This window comes from Natator depressus, chromosome 1 (genome assembly GCF_965152275.1).
Source record: "Natator depressus isolate rNatDep1 chromosome 1, rNatDep2.hap1, whole genome shotgun sequence".
Lineage (NCBI taxonomy): Eukaryota > Metazoa > Chordata > Testudines > Cheloniidae > Natator > Natator depressus.
In genome coordinates this window covers 347,391,485-347,407,069 of record NC_134234.1, presented here as the reverse complement: position 1 = coordinate 347,407,069, position 15,585 = coordinate 347,391,485, and the positions used below count along the sequence as shown (strand labels likewise).

At 65.3% G+C, this 15,585-nt stretch overlaps 1 protein-coding gene across 11 annotated transcripts in view; it reads left to right on the top strand.

Annotated features, from left to right (window-relative positions):
• IMPDH1 (inosine monophosphate dehydrogenase 1) overlaps window positions 1–15,585 on the top strand; it is a 42,634-nt gene that overhangs the window by 25,352 nt on the left and 1,697 nt on the right. For 6 of the 11 annotated variants that reach the window (XM_074942796.1, XM_074942793.1, XM_074942794.1 and 3 more), the window contains 7 exons: window positions 430–520; window positions 1,607–1,714; window positions 2,053–2,196; window positions 2,714–2,858; window positions 3,074–3,217; window positions 3,929–4,012; window positions 13,056–13,072. In XM_074942796.1, the coding sequence (XP_074798897.1) occupies window positions 430–520; window positions 1,607–1,714; window positions 2,053–2,196; window positions 2,714–2,858; window positions 3,074–3,217; window positions 3,929–4,012; window positions 13,056–13,072 (733 nt within the window). Of the gene's footprint in view, window positions 1–429; window positions 522–1,606; window positions 1,715–2,052; window positions 2,197–2,713; window positions 2,859–3,073; window positions 3,218–3,928; window positions 4,017–13,055; window positions 13,073–15,585 lie in introns of those variants that run through there. The other 5 variants (XM_074942791.1, XM_074942790.1, XM_074942798.1 and 2 more) reach the window with 5 other exon arrangements.

Here is a 15,585-nt window from a genome sequence, read left to right as displayed (position 1 = left end):
AGCCGTGTTAGTCTGTATTCGCAAAAAGAAAAGGAGGACTTGTGGCACCTTAGAGACTAACAAATTTATTTGAGCATAAGCTTTCGTGAGCTAGAGCTCACTTCATCGGATGCATTCAGTAGAAACCTAGAGACTTACGAAATGCCTAGGGGAAACTGAGGCACCCCTACACTATTCAGAGGAAACATTAAGAACAGTCTCATTTTGTCACAGCCGACTCGCCAGAGAGCTGCCAGGCCAGTGTGTGCTGGAGGGCAGGGAAGGAGCCAGGATACCCCGGGGCGGAGCAGGGTCTGGGGATCTCCCTTCCTAGGGCCCTTCCAGCTGGGCCCATCTGCAGTCAGCGGTGGGGGGTCAGTGTGGGGGCGGGGCCGGAGCTCTCTCTCCTGTTCCCTTCCTGCTCTGACTGTGGTCTCGTCCCCCCCACAGGACTCCTCCCAGGGCAATTCCGTGTATCAGATCAGCATGATCCATTACATCAAGCAGAAATACCCCGAGCTGCAGGTGATCGGTGGGAATGGTGAGTCTCTGGGGGCCGCAGCCCTGGCCGGCGGGTGCAGGGCGGGGCGCTCGGGGGCCGTGGCTCCGATGGGCACAGCACTGAACACCCGGGTGGTACCTCTATGACCTTGCTCCAGCAAGGGCCGTATGGCGCTGCCGGAACACCCCACGCAGCACGTCTGGGCCCGGGGCTCTGCTCGCTCCCCGGCACGGCTCCGGTGCCCCGCACGGCGTGTCTGGGCCCGGGGCTCTGCTCGCTCCCCGGCACGGCTCCGGTGCCCCGCACGGCGTGTCTGGGCCCGGGGCTCTGCTCGCTCCCCGGCACGGCTCCGGTGCCCCGCACGGCGTGTCTGGGCCCGGGGCTCTGCTCGCTCCCCGGCACGGCTCCGGTGCCCCGCACGGCGTGTCTGGGCCCGGGGCTCTGCTCGCTCCCCGGCATGGCTCCGGTGCCCCGCACGGCGTGTCTGGGCCCAGGGCTCTGCTCGCTCCCCGGCACGGCTCCAGCGGCTGGGAAAGGGGAATACGTCCGACCACCCTCTCTCGGGACAAGGCTAGTCTGGGAGCAATAGGCTGTGTGGAGCCCATCCCCAGCGGGCTGCACATGTACAAGCCCCACAGGTCATTGGGGCTGATGAAAGCAGGGATCTTCCGCCCGCCCCTGCACCAAGGGCCCCCCCTCAAGCTGAGGGAGCCCCTGCCCGGTTTGTTCTGGGCAGCCGGGTACCACGCTGCTGGTGGCAATTGCTGAGCCTAGGCGGAGCTGGAGCGAGTGCTCGCCGTACCGGGACCGGAGCTGGTTCACTGGGACCGGGAGTCGTAGCAGACCCTGCCTGCCCAGGCCCATTGGAGCAGCCCTGCCCGAGCCAGCAGAGCGTGGCCCGGGGCACTGCCCGCCAACGCCCTCCTGCACCTGCTCTGCCCTGTCCATCCTCCCCGGCCCGAGAGGCCGTGGCAAGTCTCCCAGCCCAAGGCCCCAGTGGGTCCTGCTGCAGGGTGGGGAGAGGGGCTGGGATTCCCGGTCTGAGAGCGGGCCGGGCGGGGCCCTGGACTCTGCCCCGGGCCCGGTGACCAGGTATTTCACGGCTGCCTTTGCTTTCGTCTCCTGTTGGATCCACAGTGGTGACAGCGGCGCAGGCCAAGCACCTGACGGACGCGGGGGTGGATGGTCTGCGCGTGGGCATGGGCTGCGGCTCCATCTGCATCACGCAGGAAGGTAGGGGTGAGCTCCCAGCATCGCGGGCCCTCGCAGCCCCAGCGGGGTCAGCAGCCCCCGGCGGGGCACGAAGGGCCCGGACCAGTGTCGCGCTGGGCAGAGGCGTAGCTGAGGCTGGGTGGGGGCTGCTCTGCCCCACTCTCCCCTTCCTCCCCACCCTGCTGGAGGCCTCCGGGCCCCTGCTCGGGCCAGGCTGGCGCTGCAGGGAACAGCTTCTCCTGTGCGCACGGCTCCTGGCCTTTGTTAGCGGGGCTGACGCCCGCGGCTGGCAGAGGAACCCAGCCCCGTGCGGTGCCCGGCGTGTCCCCCGGTGCTGACGCTCCTGTCCCTGGCTGCAGTGATGGCGTGCGGCAGGCCCCAGGGCACGGCCGTGTACAAGGTGGCGGAGTACGCCCGCAGGTTCGGCGTGCCTGTGATCGCGGATGGCGGCATCCAGACGGTGGGGCATGTGGTGAAGGCGCTGTCTCTAGGAGCCTCTACGGGTGAGTGAGGCTGTCGCCGTGGGGCCAACCTGCCTGCCCCCAGTGGTGCAGGGATCCGCCGGGGCGCTCTCCCCGTGCAGTCCGTGCCCTGGGTGGCACATGGGAATGCTGTCCTGAGGGAATGGGGCAGGGGCTCAGCAGGGGGCGATCTCCCCTCCCGGGCGGTGCTGGCTGCGGTGTGCCACGGCTGGGTGCATGAAATACCACGTGCCTTGGGTTGTTGGATTCCACAGGCGAATTCCCTCCGTGCTGGGGGTGCTGGCCCCCGAGTCTTCAGGCAGACGCCCAATACGTGGCGGCCCCTGCACCCCCAGACAGCCGCGTTCGGCCCTGACGTGGCGATTACTGCAGGCACGGGGACGGGGGGCTTGGGAGCTGGGCAGCCGGGCACCCGTTGTGCACCCTGGGGGCTCGGGGGCTGCGGTCGTGCCCAGGCGTGCTCGGGGGGTGGGGGCCCGGTCTCTGCTGTGGCACTAATGTCCCCCGTTCTCTGCCCCTCTCCCTGGCGCCCGGGCAGTGATGATGGGCTCCCTGCTGGCGGCCACCACGGAGGCCCCAGGCGAGTATTTCTTCTCCGACGGCGTGAGGCTGAAGAAGTACCGGGGGATGGGCTCGCTCGATGCCATGGAGAAGAACAGCAGCAGCCAGAAGCGATACTTCAGGTATGGGGCAGGGGCAGGGGCAGGGCCCCTCTGTCCAGCCTGGGGTGGGGGCCGGGAACGCAGCCTGCCTGGCAGGCGCTGCCACAGCTCAGGGTGGGGCCCGGGGGCAGCAGGGCAGCTGGGGGCGGGGGCGGGCAGGCTGGAGGCAGGATCCCGTTGGGGAGCAGAGGCTGGCGCGGGGCCCCCCATAACAGCCGCCGTGTTCTCCCCCGCAGCGAAGGGGATAAGGTGAAGGTGGCGCAGGGCGTCTCCGGCTCCATCCAGGACAAGGGCTCCATCCAGAAGTTCGTCCCATACCTGATTGCGGGCATTCAGCACGGCTGCCAGGACATCGGGGCCAGGAGCCTCTCCATCCTCCGGTGAGGGGCCAGGCTGCGGTTCTCACTCAGCCCTAGGCAGGCTGTCCTGAGAGGTGCCTGCCAGGGGCCGCCTTGGGGCTGGGGCCTCTGAGAAATCAGCCCCGCCTGGCCCCAGCAAGATCCTGGGCTGTCCCCTCCCAGGGAGGGGGAGACAGGTGGCATCTGAGGGGTGGGGAGCCAAGCTGGGGGAAGCAGCTGAGCTCCCCGCCCCAGTGCTCATCCCCCCAGACTGCGCTGAGGGCGTCTCACACGGACGGCGGCCACAGCACCCGGGGGTGCCACGGGACGGGAGAGGCCAAGGGGCGGCTGACACGTGGCTGACCGGCCCTGTGACACGTGGGGGCTGCTCCGGGGCCCCGTTAGCTGGGCAGTTACGTCACTGAGTCCGGGGCTCTGGTAGCAGGGCCCTGGGTGGGATTAGATCCCTGTGACGGGTCGCAGTTACTGCCTGGGGCCGGGGCACCGTGGCGGGGCCAACGCAGCTGGGCAGCCTTGTCGTGGCACCTGTGTGGGCTGGCCTGGGCCAGGTTGCCGTGGGGGGGATGGCGCAGCCTGGGCCGAGCCAGGTTGCCATGGGCGCCGGCATGGGGCCTGGCGGGTTGCTCTGGCAGACTCGCTCTTGTGCGCGCTCTGCTCTGTCCCCCACGTGCCCCCCGGGCCGGTCGCAGGTGTCTCTGCCTCACTCCTAGCCGCGCTGTCTCTGCTTGCCAGCTCCATGATGTACTCGGGCGAGCTGAAGTTTGAGAAGAGAACCATGTCGGCCCAGATCGAAGGCGGCGTCCACGGCCTCCACTCGTAAGTACCCTGCTGCTTCCCTGCCCCGGCTCTGGCTGCTGCTTGGCAGCCTGCGGTTACCCAGGATGCGGTGCATGGCCCGGGGGGCGTCCCTGCATTTCCTGACTGGCTGGAGGGCTGGGTGCAGGCAGGGGCCCTCCTGTGACCCTGCAGCCCCCCGGGCAGCCAGCTCAGTGCCCCCTGTCAGTGCCCAGCTCCCCACTGTGCACAGGCAGCCGCGACCATCCCAAAGGTTCCTCTGCCCCCTTCGCCATGTGCTGACCAGGATCCTTCTCCTCCCCCTCTCTCCTGCCCCTACGCTCACTGCCGTGCCAATCTGGCATTGGGTGCGCTGTGGTAACGCCGAGGTGCCCTACTCATGGATCAGCCCCCTGGGCGCTAGGTGCTGTACAAACACACGATGGGAGGATGCTCCTAGTCCCAAGGAGCTCAGCGTCTCCGTGTGAGACAAGAGACACCAGGTGGAAACAGGCAGAGTGGAAAGGGTGGGTCAGCCGGATGGCCGGTGGTTGAACAGCTGCCTGGAGCTGGGTTCCCTGCTGGAAATCCCAAATGTTCTCCTCCCTTTTGGAGGGCAGCCGAGGATTTCTCTGGGGGTGGGGAGGGCCAGGGTGGATCTGTGGAGTGCCCTGTGCCCGCTCCCCGCTCTGGGTGGGCAGCAGGATTGTCACTGGGGCAGGCAGGGACCCTCCTCGGAGAGCCACTGCCACCTCTGTGCTCGCTCCACGTGGTGTGCTGGGAATGCGGCTAGCCTGGTGGAGAAGGGCTGCCTGCAGCCTCGCTCCACGAGGCCCGGGGAGCCGAGGACTCCCAGTCTGGCCCCAGATCCCTACTCAGCGCTGGGGACGGCCTTGCCCAGCGGGGGGGCAGCCAGTGGAAGATGGAGAGCGCTGCACGTCCGGTATTCCAGCGCCGAGCCCCTCCGGTGACACAGCTCGGGGAAGGCAGCCAGTCGCTGTGTCACAGCAGGGCTGTGCCTGCCACCCCGTGCCCGTGCTAGCCTGCCACCCCTTGCCAGCTGGGCGCGACCCTGGCGTCATCTGTCTCCAGCCCCTGTCCCCACTGGGCACCCGCTCTGCTGGCAGCGGGTGACTCTCCGCGCTGGGGTCTGTTCTGACAGGCGAGAGAGGTGAGGGCAGAGGCTGGCAGCAGTGTCCTGCTGGCAAGGAGGAGTTGTTACCGGAGCGAGAGAGCTTCTCCACACGTCACTGACCCCACAGATGCCCCCAGAGGCCAGGCCTAGCCCGTCCTGGGGCTGGGCGAACAGCCGCTCCCGTGCAGTGCTGGGCACTGTTGCGGGCGGTGTGTGTCTCTGACAGCCCCCTGCGCTGTCCGCAAGGGAGCGGATCCCAAATGCTCACCTGTTCTCCCCTTTACAGCAGGGCGATGTTTGGCTCCCTGCTCCTGCATCTGCCCCGGGGTGTGGTCTCTCTCTGAGCACCGGTGGGACCCCAGGGGGTTGGGTTAGCAGCCCTCTGCCAAGGGACTGTATATCGTAGGTAGGACGCTTGGAGCCGTCACGGCATCGCCTGTTATTACTCGTGTTTATTCCAGTAGTGCCTAAGGACCAGCTGAGCTCAGGCCCCCTTGTGCTGGGCGCTCCACGAACCCAGGGTAGCAGAGGGTCTCTGCCCGAAAGAGTTTAGTCTAAATTGACCAGATGGCTTTGGCGGGTGAGAGCCACTTGCCAGAGCCATCGTGAGCGGCCTGTGGCCATCCACCCTGAATACAGAGGGAGCAGCCTGCAGTTCCCGGCAGGCAGAGCTCTGCCTTGAGCCGGCCCCTGAGGGCAGCGCCTGGGCACTCAGGCTCTGGAGGCCATTTCTGACCCAGAGGCTGCGTGTGGTCACGTGCCAGCCCGCCCCGGTTAACGTGCTGCCAACGGACGGCTCCCAGGTCAGGCCGCATGGAGTGAGCACCACAGAGACCCTGACTGTGCTCGGCCTGCGAGGCCAGCCGTGTGATCTCAGCCCCACACCAAGTGCTCCTGGTGCGCGGGGGGCGAATCGGCAGCGTATCCGGGAGATACGGGCCATGGCCTGGAAACGCCAGCGTCTTTCATCTGTTGGCCCGTGGGAAGGCTGCGGCCTTCGATTCGTTCTGGGCAGGAGGAGCGTTTAGTTTCACTTGGTAAGGTCTGCGTGGGCGCAGCTGGGACGTGGGGGGAGCAGCAGCGGGACCCACGGCTGGGGGTCTGGGTGTGAGTCCAGTCTAGCGTCCAGTCTGTGGGAGGAGCAATGTCCCATTGCCAAAGCCGACACTGCTCGCTTTGTCGGAGGGATCTTCAGATGCAGGCCGAGCCCTAGGCAAAAGGCTGCACTGAGGAGTGTAAATGTCTGTTCAGGAGACCGGCCCTTCAGCGAATGCTGCGGCTTCCCAGACGCGCGCTCAGCCTGGCCGGTGCCTGGCCGGCTGATTAGGGGATTTTCCCTTCGCTTTCCAGGCTCTCTCTCAGCTGGGAGCTCTGTTTTCCTCTCCCACGTTCTCCCGTCAGTAACTCAGGCTTGTAACCACGCCAGCGGCACCCGGGCCTGAGAGCGTGGCTGTGACTGGAGGGTGAGGGGTGGGAGACGGGCTGGATTCGTGGCCCAGACTAGCCCTCGAGCCCAGCGTGCGGACAGGCTAGCGCTGTGATGGAGCAGGGTAGAGAATCCACTCGGGTCTGTTGCACCCGGACGACTGTGGGAGCGTCCCCAGATAACCAGGGACATGCCCCTGGCCGGGCTGTCAGCAGCTTCCAGCCTTCGGGGGCGGGGGGGTTACACCTCTGGGCAGCTGAGCCCGTCTCCCCAGGCCCCTCCCAGCAGGGAGGTACCAGGATGCCCCTGCCCGGAGCACGGCACCCGCACGTTTGCCCATACTCCCTAGTGCCGCAGAGGATCATCTTGTGCTTGGGTGGGGCAGGGCTTGTGCTGTAGTGGAGCTAACCGTGCTGGTTGGCTGGCTGGCCTGTCTGTCTCCTCGCTCATGGGCTGAGACTCGAATTCAGCCCCTGCCCTGCCTGGGGGGATTAGCGCGGATGGCACCGGCTCAGCCCTCCCCTGCCTCTGCTGGCGTTAACCCCTCTGCGCCGTCCCCCCTCTTCCCGGGCAGACTGCAGGCTTGCTGGGCGGGCTCCCTGCCTGGGGGCGGCTGGAGGAACGCTGCGCGGGTCCCGTTTCCAGCGCCTCGGGCACAAATCAGGATCTTGGGCTGGCAGGGCTCATGGGGCTGCTCCTGCATCCTGTCCTCATCCTCCCCTCCCGAGGGCAGAGCAGCCCTGGCCGTCCCTCATCCCCCTCTGACCCTCCATGGCAGCGAGATGGCGCCCTGCGGCGCCTGCCCACTCCCCTTGGCGCCCTGCAGCCGTGTCCACTGGTCAGCCGCACAGGCGTGACCAGACGGAGGGCGTTGGTGGCGAAGGAGAGATGCTGGTCTCTCACAGCGAGCGGCCAGGTACCCAGGGTGCACTTTCAGCCTTGAATGGTTCCTCCCGGCACTTCCGCCCCGGGCCTGCTGTCCCCTGGAGAGGTTTCTGCCCTCCCCGATCAGCGGCTAGTAGAGGCTCTGCTGTAATTGCCGGGGGGGGGGCCAAGCCAATCTCTCCGGCTTCCCGCCGTGCGATGACCTCACTCCATTGCATGTTGGGCCCAGCCGGGATCTCTTCGTCTGGGTGGGAGCCGTGTCCTAGGCTGCTGGTCCTTCTCCGCCAGAACCCGCCCGTCCGGGGATGCTCGTCTAACACTCTCCCTGCTGGAGTGAGCTGTGAGGGGAGCATCCAGTTGGAAAGAGATTCTCTGACCCCCCAAAGGGGCCCTCCTCCTTGAGCTCCTACTCCTCCCGCGCCCTGTAAGTAGGGACTCTTTGCTGGAGGCTCCTATTACTGGTACCCAGAAAGTGTCTGCAGCCCCTTCAGCCAGCCGTCCGCGGCCCTCCAAACAGTTTGGCACCAGCTGGGAGCTTGGAACTGGAGCCCAGAACCGCCTGCACCCCACTAAAGGGCAACCCAGGGTGCAGCTCCTCTTTCCCAGAACGGAGAGACCAAAGAAACTGAGTCATGACTGATCATGGGACGGCAGGTTGCCCCGTTGGTCTTGCCCGGCCCACAGAATGCACAGAGGTTCGGGCCCAGATGAACACGTCCGTGATCGGACAGAAAAACGCTGTCTCTGAGTGTTGGGTCACGTGGCACCAAGCACTCTGCTTGCCAGAGCTCACCCCACTCTCTCTCCAGGGTGGCTGAGCATCTTGTGGACACTCCCCTCCTGGGCCTGACAGCTGGCCGAACCTCCAGGCAGTCTGCAGAGGGAAGCAGGCACTCCTCCGAAGGGGCGTGATTGCAGATGCCCAGAAAGAGTCCTGACCCCCAGGTCAACGGGCTGGAATTTGGCGCGATTGCCCTGGCTGCAGAGCATTCCTACAGTGCTGAAAGGAACCACGGTGCAGATGCAGGTGGCCACGCTCGGTCAGCCGCTGCATGGAATAAATGGCACGGCTCTCCTCCTTCCAGGAGTACATCACAATCTGGGCAGACAGCACTGAGCCAAACGTGTGCGATCACTGAAGGACTCCATTCTCAGACCTGCGTTCGACAGACGGGGCGATAGACCTGCTCACCCCCAACTGGAACAACAGATGCCCCAGAGCACCAGCCCAGGGTCCCTCCAGGAAGCCTGCCCCATGCCCTCTGTGCGTCCCCACCCCAGTAAGGAAGACGAGGCAGGATGCAGTCGCATCCATAGCCCCTTACTGGGCCAGCCAGCATCAGCTAACAGACCCCCTGCGGCTGCGCCCGTCTATACAGACGCTGACCTGTCGCCAGTCCCTCAGAACCGGGGCAAATCCCTCATCCAGACCCAACGATGGTACAGCAGATGGCGTGGAAGCTGGCTGAGCACTGCAGCCGGGGATGGCTCTAGAGAGCCTGTCACGGAGTCACCGGGCGATGCTCTGGAACTGCTCCATACGAAGCCAGGCAGGGCTCTGGGGAAGCCTCCTCTCCCCAGGGCAAAAAGCTTACACAACTTCGGCCTTCCTGGGGTTGACCTCGGGGCATTCAGTATCCCTGTCCACACTGTGTGCTTCCCACAGCCAGTCCGCCCAGGCAGGGTCCTGGGGAAGCCAGAGGGTCCTGCCCCCCAACTCCGCAGTCAGACGTGACTCTCAGCCAGCCAGTACAACAGAAGGTTTATTAGACGACAGGAACATGGTCTAACACAGAGCTTGGAGGTACAGAGAACAGGACCCCTCAGTCAGGTCCATCTTGGGAGTCAAACCCCCATCTGAGCCTCTCCCCATTTCCCCAGCCAGCTCCAAACTGAAACTCTCCAGCCCCTCCTCTGGCCTTTGTCTCTTTCCGGGGCCAGGAGGCCACCTGAGCTCTTTGTTCTCCAACACCTTCAGTTGGCACCTTTGTAGAGGAGGGGCCCAGGCCATCAGGAGACAGGGTGTCGGCCATTCTCTGTGCAGACACCATCACACTGGCCTCCTAGGGCACTGTCACAATCACGCACCCTTATCTCACCACCTGGATACTTAAGAACTGCATAGGGGAAACTGAGGCACCCACACAGTATTCAGAGAAAACATTAAGAACAGTCCCACTTTGTCACAGAGCCATACAAGACATCCACACACAGGACTGGAGGCCCCCTGCGAGATCAAAGTGGCAAAGATTTTGCATCTGGGCTTGACAGCCTGGTTTCACCCATCAGGACCCCTCCCATCCCCGCCTTCCCAAGATTTCACACGCCATCCTTCAACTCCAGCTATTCAGCCTCACCATGGAGTCCACTTTGCTGCTGACAACCTCCCACCATCCAGTGCGGTCCCATACAGCGTTCCCCGAGCCCACTGGCTCAGACTCTCTGAAAGGACTGGCCCAGGCTTGGTCCTCGATTTGTGAGCCCTGTTCTCCTTGGGCCTTGTGGAACCTCCCCTCTGAGCCCTTAGCCAAGTGCTCTCTTCACCATCCCAGTCAGTAAAACACCTTCCCGGTGGCTATTGCCTGCACCAGCTGTTAGCTGGGTCCCAGCACATGCTGCCGTCTCGGGGGTAAGGTGGGGCCGAGACCTCACCCAGGAGGTCTTTTCATTGGAACTGAGTGACTGACCTTGTAATGGGGTCAAGACTCACCACCGCAGCGCCTCCTGCTGGTTGCTCCGGGAATTAGCTCATTCCAGCCTTGGCGTGCCTCCTGCTGGCTGGTGTCTCGCTCATTGTCTGTTTATCTGTGTTGTCTCCACCACCGAGACACGCGTCGCTCTCTGGACCGCGGTGTCCTCTTCAGGACACTGCCCTCCGGCAGTGCCCATTACTCCATTCTCCCCCCTTCCGGGGGTATATCAGCAGTCCTAGTCCACACCTGCCAACCTAAAGTCTAGTTTCTTGCCTCAAGGACAAGGTGCAGTCCATTGGCCATGCTCTCTTGTGGCAAGATGCAGTGCAAGGGGGGGACCCAGCCCCGGGACCCTTGAGCGGCAGCTGCTGGCTGCTTTCCTCCACTCCCCATCGCTGCCTGCCTTCCCTGGGCCACTTCCCCGTAGCCCTAGCACCCACTCAGCCCTTGTTTCGAAGCCGCAGTCTGGCAGGGTCAGCCAGAGCTCCCACTGCACTCTACCCTGCCCAGCACTGCTCGGTCCAGGGTGCTGCTCCTTCTCCCGGGAGACTGCCCTCCCCACCCTGCTGCAGCCTTTATATAGTGCTCAGCCTGGCCCTGATTGGCTGCCCACAGACCCTTTCTGATTGGCTGCCCATCTGCGCAGCCTCTCTGGCCTACTTTAACCCATTTTCTCCTGGAGTGGGGCAGAAGCAGCCAGGGAGGCTGTGGAAACCTGCAGCTAATTAGGGCGAGGCTTGTTAGGAGCCAGACCGGAGACAGCCCAGATCTAAGGAGTGGCCCAGCCGAGCAGAGGGGAGTCTCTCCCTGACAAGCAGGGAGGACAACGGGCTCCCAGGGGTAACACTGGGGAAGGAGCAGTGCTGGGCAGGCTCAGGGGGGGTGTAGGGAGAGCTGTCACAGAGTCCCTGGGCGATGCTCTGGACCTGCTCCCCATGAAGCCAGTCAGGACTCTGGGGAAGTCTCCTCTCTGGGAGCAGCCTGTCTGCAGGACACACAGCTCACCCGGCTTCCACCTTCCTGGGTCTGACCTCGGAGCATTCAGCATCCTCTGCCCCTCCGCGCGCTTCCCACAGCCAGTCCGCCCAGGCCGGGTCTTGGGGAAGCCAGAGAGTCCTGCCCCCCAACTCCGCAGTCAGACGTGACTCTCAGCCAGCCAGTAAAACAGAAGGTTTATTAGATGACAGGAACATGGTCTAACACAGAGCTTGTAGGCGCAGAGAACAGGACCCCTCAGCTGGGTCCATTTTGGGGGGGCAGTGAGCCGGACAACCACGTCTGCCCTTCACTCCATGTCCCCAGCCAGCCCCAAACTGACTCCCCCTCCAGCCCCTCCTCCTCTGGGCTTTGTTCCTTTCCTGGGCCAGACCCCTGCCAGAGAGGGCCAAGAAGATGCAAGGGCCAAGGGGAAGTGGCCCAGGGCTGATAGGCAGACAAGGAGAGAGAAGGAGGGCAGAGAAGCTGCCACTAGAGGGTCCCTGTGTCAGGACCCAAAGTAGCGGGCGGGCCTGGGTCCCCCCCCCCCCTGCACTGCAGCTGGCCGCGGAGGAGAGTGGCTGATACAGACTGCAACTTGCCCCTGAAGTGAGGGGCCAGACTTTGGGTTGTGGTGGGCCCCTGCGGCGGGTGCAAGCCACAGGACTGCCGTGACCCCCAGAAGGGGGGTGAGAAAGAAGTAGTGGGCGCTGCCGGCGGGCAGTGTCCTGAAGAGGACACCGCCGAGCCAGGGGAGCAACGCGGGTCCGAAACAGCAGAGTAGGGCAGACAACGGGCAAGACACCACCCGCAGGGGGCGCGCCGGAGCTGCACTGAGCTAATTCCCGGAGCAACCAGCAGGAGGCGCCCGCGGTGGTGAGTCCGCGCCGTTACACCTCCCCAGACCAAGCTCCACGCGCCGCGGGGTTTGCAGAGCCCTTGTTAGTCACTCAGGCCAAAGCTGTTCCGGAAATCGCCCCATTCCTTTGCGGCACGGGGGGCGGCTGTGAAAAGCGCCGGCGCCCCCTCCCGGAGGCAGCCAGGTGGATCACTCTGTGCCGCGCTGTTCGTTACCAGCGCGCAGGGGTCGCCTTCCCGGCAGTGTCAGGGCTCGCGCCGCCAGGGGCCAGGCAGCCTCGGCAGGCTTGAGATCCCTGCGCGGGGCAGGGCAGCCACGCGGCACGTGCCTTTCCCAGGCCCTGCGCACCAGCTGCGGGGGTCAGGTGCCGCTTTCAGGAGAGCTGCTGGGACCTGCCGGCTGGTCAGCGTCATGGGGTCCAGGTGGGCAGGCGTGACGAGAACAGTGACTGTGGTTCTCCGAGACGTGCTGTCCCTGCGGACCCCGGCTTCCAGTCCCTCTCTGCTGGGATCGGGGATCAGGAGGGGGCTGCGGGGCGCGCTAGGCTGCTCCGGCTGCATGGCGGTGGCGGGGGAGGGTATGCGGGGCGCTTACATGGCCCCAGTGGACCTCGTGCGCGAAGCAAGCGTCCCCCGTGAGTGGGATCCGCATGGACAAGGGCTCACGGGCCCCCAGTGACTGGGAGGCAGGGACCCGTTCGGGGCTGGGCTGGCTGGTTGAGGTGGTGGGTGCTTAGCGGCAGGGCCCGTTCGGCTTGCTAGGGCCGCGCCGGTGGGGCCGGGGGCCCCGTCGGGCCGGGTAGGGCGGCGCCGGTGGGGCCGGGGGCCCCGTCGGGCCGGGTAGGGCGGCGCCGGTGGGGCCGGGGCCCCGTCGGGCCGGGTAGGGCGGCGCCGGTGGGGCCGGGGGCCCCGTCGGGCCGGGTAGGGCGGCGCCGGTGGGAGGGCGGCCAGCCAGGCCGTCCTCCCGGCTGTGTTGGGATCTCGGCAGCTGCGGTGCCCAGCAGTGGGGGGAAGGGGTGGCTCCCTGCTGGCTGGGGGACGGGCAGGGGGTCCCATCTCACTGGAACACGTTGTAACCTTCTCTCTCTTTCCTGCCCATGCCTCCGCCCGTAGCTTTACGTTTCTGCCATGTAAGTAACCAGCTCCTTTCCTTTCCGTAGTTGTTGTAGAGCAATGATTGGGGTGGGGGGCTGAGTCCGGGGGGGGCCCTCTCTGGGTCTGGTGTCCAAGCTCCCCCAATCCAATTCCCCTGCTAGCGGAGGGCTGTTCCTCACCGGGGGGCTGCAGGGGAAAGGGGGACGCCGTGACCCCCAGCTACAAACACTCCCATCCAGAGAAGGGGCCGAAGCGTCTGCGGGCCCCCGGGGTTGGGCCAGAGCAGGCTCTTCCCCTCTGTCACTGCCGCGCCAGGAGCAGGACGAGCCAGGGGTTTAACGCCTCTGGATGGGCCGAGGACCCTGGGGGAGATGGGGTTCCTGCCTCTGCCTGTTGGGCCACAAGCTGCGTTGGCCCTGCCATGAAATCCCACCCGGCCTGCCCCAGGAATGGGGGAGAACACCAGCCCCCCACCCATCAGGACCCCAGCGTCCTGGGCTCCCTGCAGAGGGGCCTGTATCCCAGCCGACGAGAGCGCACAGACCCTATTTAGGGGAGAGAGGCTGGTGGGGGGGAGCTGAGCCCTGCCTGGGGGCGGGGGTCAGTGGTTGGAGGGGGGCTGCCTGGGCATTGCTGGTCTGGGCAGGAGTTGATGGCCTGTGGGGATGGCGCTCGGCTCTGCCGGGGGTCTGGGGACAGGGTTTGGGGGAGCGGAGGCTAATGGACTGAAAGGCTACTGGGGTCTGTGCACCATAGGGCTCCGGGGCTGGGATCCACGGGGCGTGTGGTGCCCGCTCTGTGGGGCAGGCATGTGCCAGTGGGGGAAGGGTCAGGCCTGAGGGCTCGGTGGCGGCTGGGGGTGCTGAACAGGACGGCCCTGCCCTGGGGGTGTGCTGTGAGGGACTGGGGCCATGTGGGGCCTGGAGGGGTTGGGGTTCTGAGCCGTTAGCCCCTGTGCAATGGCAGGGCCTGGACAGGGGGGCCAGGTGAGGGACCCTGACCGGTGGCGGAGGGGCCTGGGCCGAGGGATGACAGGGTCCTGCAGCTGCGGGTGCGGCTGTACTTGGGGGGCGCCCTGCGTGGTGGGGGCAGCCTGTGCCCGCTGTCTGGGAGTGGGAGTTGGGCACTGCTGGCGTTCGCAGTAGTTTGTATCAGGTGCGAGCTGAGGCTCCCGCGGCCCCATCTCCTTCGCGTGTCTCTGGACCCAGGGGGCCATGCACCGGGCACGCTGACTGGCTTTCTCCTCGGCTCGCTGCTGCCGGGGCTGGACGGCCCTGCCGCTGGGCGGGCGGATGCCTCGGCAGAAGCGTGGTCCGGCATGCGCATCTGTTAGAAACAAAACCACCAGCATCGCCAGCCCCACAGCGGGCAGGCGGGACACAGAGAGCTTGCGAGGGCAAACCCCAAGAGGGCAATGGGGCCAGCGCCCCATGCTCGAGCCGACAAAGGGAAGGCCTGCTGTCCAGTAGCCGTGGAGCGTGATGCTCTGAAACCTAGCAGGCAGAGGGGAATGATGAGCCAGGACTCCTGGGTTCTTTTCCCAGCTGAGTCCCTGGGTGAGCCCCATAACGTCAGCAGTGGTTCTGTGAGGGGTGGGATCCTTTCATTCGCACTGGAGGGGGGCCGTTCGGGGAGCTGGCTGGGCTCTGAACTCCTCTGCTGGGTGTCAGGCCAGGCCTTGCTGGCTTTTTGCACCTGGCCTCCCTGTGGGCTGGGGGAGCTGGTAATGTGGCTTAGGATGGCGCTGTTATCCCTCAAGGGAGTGGGGGGTGGGAGGGTCTGTCTCAGTGCTCTCTTCTCCCAGCTGCTGGTCAGAGGTTGGAATGAGGCCTGGATCTAAGCTGTACATAAACATCACTCCTGCCCCCCAGGCATGTGGGGGGGCCATTCTCTGACTGCTTCCCCATCCTCTAGGACAGACTAGGCAGGACCCGAACGTGGGACGGGAGGGGCGAGCAGGGCTGTGTGAGACGGGGGAGCACTCGCCTGAGGGAAGGTTACTGCAGGGCTTGGGGGAAACTGGTTGGTTTTACACCATTAGGTGGTCAAAATCTTGCCCCCTCATGATGGTTAGCCAGCTGCCCACCTCTCTGTAAAGTGTGACCCTTGCGGTTCTGGTCCTGGCCCCCCGCCCCCAACTTCAACTGGGGATGGGCGTCTCCTTCACTTTCTCCTAAGTGGCTGTGCAGGGTTGCTGTGAGCTGTCAGCCAGCTGCTCTGGCCCACCCCTGAGGTGCCTTCCTATCCATGGTGGATGAAGCGAGTCCTAGGCCAAATTATCTGCTGCTAACTCCAGCGAGCCCAGCGGAGGTGCAGCAGCAGAAGGTTTGGCCCGCTGCGTTGAGCTCGTGTGCTCCCGTGTCTGGAAAGCGCTTTTGGATCCTTCGTGACATGAGGCCGCTTCGTGTGAGCCTGGCGTGGGGCTGCTTGGCTCTGGGCATTGCCCATGCGAGGCGGCCAGCCAGTCACCACCATGTGCCCTGCAGGTGCCAGGGCCAGGCCAGGCCGTGAGCGCTCCCTGCTGGGAAGCCAGGGCTCTGCAGGCTTT